We start from the raw sequence: 3,667 nt of genomic DNA, 5'->3' as shown, positions 1-3,667 counted from the left end.
GGAAGGAAATTCCCATGGAGGAGGAAATGGCAATCAGCTCCAGCATTCTTGCCAGGAAAATTTCATGGATAAGGAGCCTGGTGGGCTACAGTCCGTAAGGTCACAAAAAGTCAAACATGGCTGAACACACGGCTTTTCTTGGATTGAGGCCATTATATCTGTTCTCCTCAATTAGAATCCATGTCTGGTCTCTGCAATTTTCAATTCATTTTGTGTGAATTAAGCAGATTACTTGCCCCCTCTAAATCCTACTCCTTGAGTCATTTAAAGTTCTAAGAATACCTATTGCTTACTCATGCTACTATCATAGTAATAACTTTTATTTTTATGTTCAAAGACTTATATTATCTAGTCTTTCCTAATTGTCTACCTATGTCTTAATATCTCTTCCACTTCCAGAGAGCCATATTCATGCACATTACTGAGCACTGGCTGGCTAAATTTAGACTATGAGACTTTGTTAGTATCTTATCTCCTACATGAAATCTTGGTCATCCTCCTGTCTCCCCAATTTATATACTATCATAACTCTAATTTTATCTTAGTGCACACTACATTCAACCAGAATATGATGCAGAATGATTTCAAGTGTATTAGCCTTGGCTTTGTAAGGAGACAGTGGAATCCTTTAGAAAGGGTAGGCTATTGTTGGTTCATGGAGATTTTTTTGAAAATTCTCAGCCATCCTTCAACTGATCTTCTGTCTTCAATTCAATCTCATAAGATATAGGACAACTTAGTTGAGCTAAAATGTACATTAGAACAAATTGAAAAAGTAACCCGAGTCTACATGATGAATCCCTACAAAACTTTTACTTTTTTCTGCAAACTCTCTGACGTGTACCATAAATATATCTTGCTTTTTCTCAGACACCACTTACTACTTCTGCCTTCCTGATACAGTAAGTTGTACCACCCTGAACTGTGGCATTCAGTCCCCAACAACTAAAGTAAATATTTCCCACCCCAGAAAACTTCTTTCCCCACCTTAGCTTTCTCTCAATAATCCTTCCATAATGTCTATATTCCATTCATGAGCTGCCCAAATGCTTCTCTAAGGACTCTTACTTCTTCCTATGTCTCTCCCCATTCTTTAGATAATGAACTGTTTCTCCTTTAGGACAAGATGAAATGATGGAGAAGATACAATGTTAATTTTTGATCACTGAATAGAATGTACTTTATTAAACAAAAGCTGGGCTCTCAAGGCCAAACCCCAGTCCCCAAGGGCAGAAGGAAGGCACTGGGGACACAAAATGGTGAATTGAAAAGAGGATTCAGTGGTATTTGTGGGCCAGAGCAGTGGCAACACCAGACACCAGCTTCTGCCAGGCAGCCTGCACGTCAGGGGTGAATTCTCTGCCAAAGTGAGTAGCCAGAATAATCACAATCACATTGCCCAGGAGCTGTTGGGTGAGAGACAGAACGAGAATTAAGTATGCCAAGCTGAAGTTTGCTAAAAGAGTTGTAGAAAATAATGGCTTAGTACCTAAACCCACTCCCAAGTCCACATCTTAAACTTCTCCATGGGTTGTACCTGTACAGTAAACTCAGATGAGCTTGTCCTTCAATTTAGTTTAAATTCTATGAGCCCTCCATACAATATTTTGTCTACCTATATCCCTTGGCTCTCTCCTATTTCACTATTTTTATTTGCCTCCTTCCCTCCCTCTAGTTTTTACATTCATAGGATTTCAGGACTGCATGGGTTGTTAGAATAAGCTTAGTAAAGCCTCGATTCAATGCAGCAATAAGCCTCCACTTAGTCACAATACTGATGGGTAATTTAATTGAGAATTGATCAATTTTTCTTTGAGATGATCTGGCTAAAAATTATTCTCCCAAATATCTTCCTAAACTTCAGTCATCAAGAATCACATAGGATAATTCTCCTTTCTTGAGATTGGACTTCTTCTATCAAAAGCCAGATTTCATTTCTCCTTGAACAAATATGCTATTCTTTGATATTCTCTGGGGTAAATACATCCAGTTCTGACAGAAGTTCCAGAAAATTTTTAAGCAAACTTAAGGATGCTCATCATGGTGCTAGTGATAAAGAACCTGCCTGCTATTGAAGGAGATGTAAGGGATACAGATATGATCCCTGGGCTGGGTAGATCCCCTGGAAAAAGAAATGGCAACACATTCCTGTATTCTTGCCTGGAGCTCTTTTTTAATGCTCTTAACATCCTTTTATTTTTTTAATTTATTTATTTTAATTAGAGGTTAATTACTTTACAATATTGTATTGGTTTTCCCATACATCAACATGAATCCTCTGCAGGTATACACGTGTTCCCCATCCTGAACCCCACTATGTCACTAGTCCTGAATCAACGTGGTCTCGGTATGCCCACTGGAAGTCTGCCCTCTTAACACCTAGTTTGATCTACGATTTCTGAGATTTTTTCTAGTCTTTCCAATAAAACACTCAACTTCCATTATTATTGCAAAGTAAAAAGCCACAGGGAACACATGAACACTTCCTGAACTCACCCTGAAGTTCTCAGGATCCACGTGCAACTTGTCACAGTGCAGCTCACTCAGCTTAGCGAAGGCACCTTTGAGGTTGTCCAAATTCTTAATAGCTTCTCCGAAGGAGGTCAGCACCTTCTTGCCATGGGCCTTGACCTTGGGGTTTCCCATTATGGCAGAGGCAGAGGACAGGTTGCCAAAGCTATCAAAGAACCTCTGGGTCCAGGGGTAGACGACCAGGAGCCTATGACATGGAAACATAGCAGATGGAAAATCAGCGACTGAGAAATTTTTGAAGAATTTTTTGGTCAATTTGCCAGGCTCATATTCACCATCCTCCCCCATGAAGTCCACTTCCTACCTGCCCAGAGCCTCGCCTCCAGCCTCTTCCACATTCACTTTGCCCCACAGGCCAGTGATAGCAGCCTTCTCCTCGGCAGTAAAATGCACCATGATGTCAAGTCGTGGAGCTTACAGGTGATCACAGAAGCATCAGAAGCAAGTCTGTGCTGCTGCTGGATGCTGTGGCCTTTTATTCTTAACTGCTGAACTTCTGCCCCCTTGCTGCCCCTTGTCCTTTGAAGTCATTGGTCAAGGTTAGGCTGTGTCCCTCAGGGGTGGAGTCAGGTCAGCTGATGGTCAGCAAGGAAGATGTATATTGAGTGTATGATAACCTGTTGGTTCCTGAGACATCTTTCGTTTGTTAGGTCCTCCTCTATCCTCAACACTATTTTCCACTCATTCCCCATTTTCACCCTCTGTTCTTCCCCTGTCATCCTCCACAATTGCATCCATCTCTCCTATTCTCCTTCTTCCAGAATGATCCATTGAGTGTAGCTAAGCACCAGACAAGGAAGGAGTTCTATTCAAACGATTTTAGTATTGGTTAAAGATGGTGAGATGGTAACAAGGACAAAAACATGCTCAAGATAAAAAATGCTACTGTAGACAAGAAACTCAATCAGTTCTAGCTCTCTTGAGGAGTGGATTATAGACAAGCTCTGGATTTTAGTTTTCCAAGGGAGAAGAAAACCAAACAAAACAGACACTCATGGTTACTTCATGAAGCTGAATGGAAATGCAAGAGATCTACAATAGAACTAAGAGCTCAATCCCAAATTAAAATATCCAAAGGTTATTTCATAGAGAGAACAGGCAGAATAAGCTTACATCCTGTGCTTCCAGGGAACTC

General features: G+C 40.8%; 1 protein-coding gene across 1 annotated transcript; it reads right to left on the bottom strand.

The window, feature by feature from the left end:
* Nucleotides 1–1,175: 1,175 nt before the first annotated feature.
* LOC133226749 (hemoglobin subunit epsilon-1) lies at nt 1,176–3,237 on the bottom strand. Its single transcript, XM_061380625.1, has 3 exons — nt 2,837–3,237; nt 2,497–2,719; nt 1,176–1,406 (listed from the first exon to the last, which is right to left on the bottom strand). Exons 1-3 carry the CDS (start codon nt 2,926–2,928, stop codon nt 1,278–1,280), a joined length of 444 nt encoding a protein of 147 aa, XP_061236609.1. The 5' UTR covers nt 2,929–3,237; the 3' UTR covers nt 1,176–1,277.
* Between the last annotated feature and the right edge of the window lie 430 nt (nt 3,238–3,667).

Source organism: Bos javanicus, chromosome 15 (genome assembly GCF_032452875.1).
Source record: "Bos javanicus breed banteng chromosome 15, ARS-OSU_banteng_1.0, whole genome shotgun sequence".
NCBI lineage: Eukaryota > Metazoa > Chordata > Mammalia > Artiodactyla > Bovidae > Bos > Bos javanicus.
The sequence above is the reverse complement of the archived record's forward strand: the minus strand, read 5'-3'. Positions and strand labels throughout refer to the sequence as shown.

Excerpts from the sequence above, each read along its gene's own strand:
- LOC133226749 (XM_061380625.1), bottom strand. The coding sequence starts at position 2,928 with ATGGTGCATTTTACTGCCGAGGAGAAGGCTGCTATCACTGGCCTGTGG. Across the intron at positions 2,720-2,836 it reads GGAGGCGAGGCTCTGGGCAG|GCTCCTGGTCGTCTACCCCT; the intron begins GTAGGAAGTGGA and ends TCCATGTCATAG. Across the intron at positions 1,407-2,496 it reads TGGATCCTGAGAACTTCAGG|CTCCTGGGCAATGTGATTGT; the intron begins GTGAGTTCAGGA and ends CTCACCCAACAG.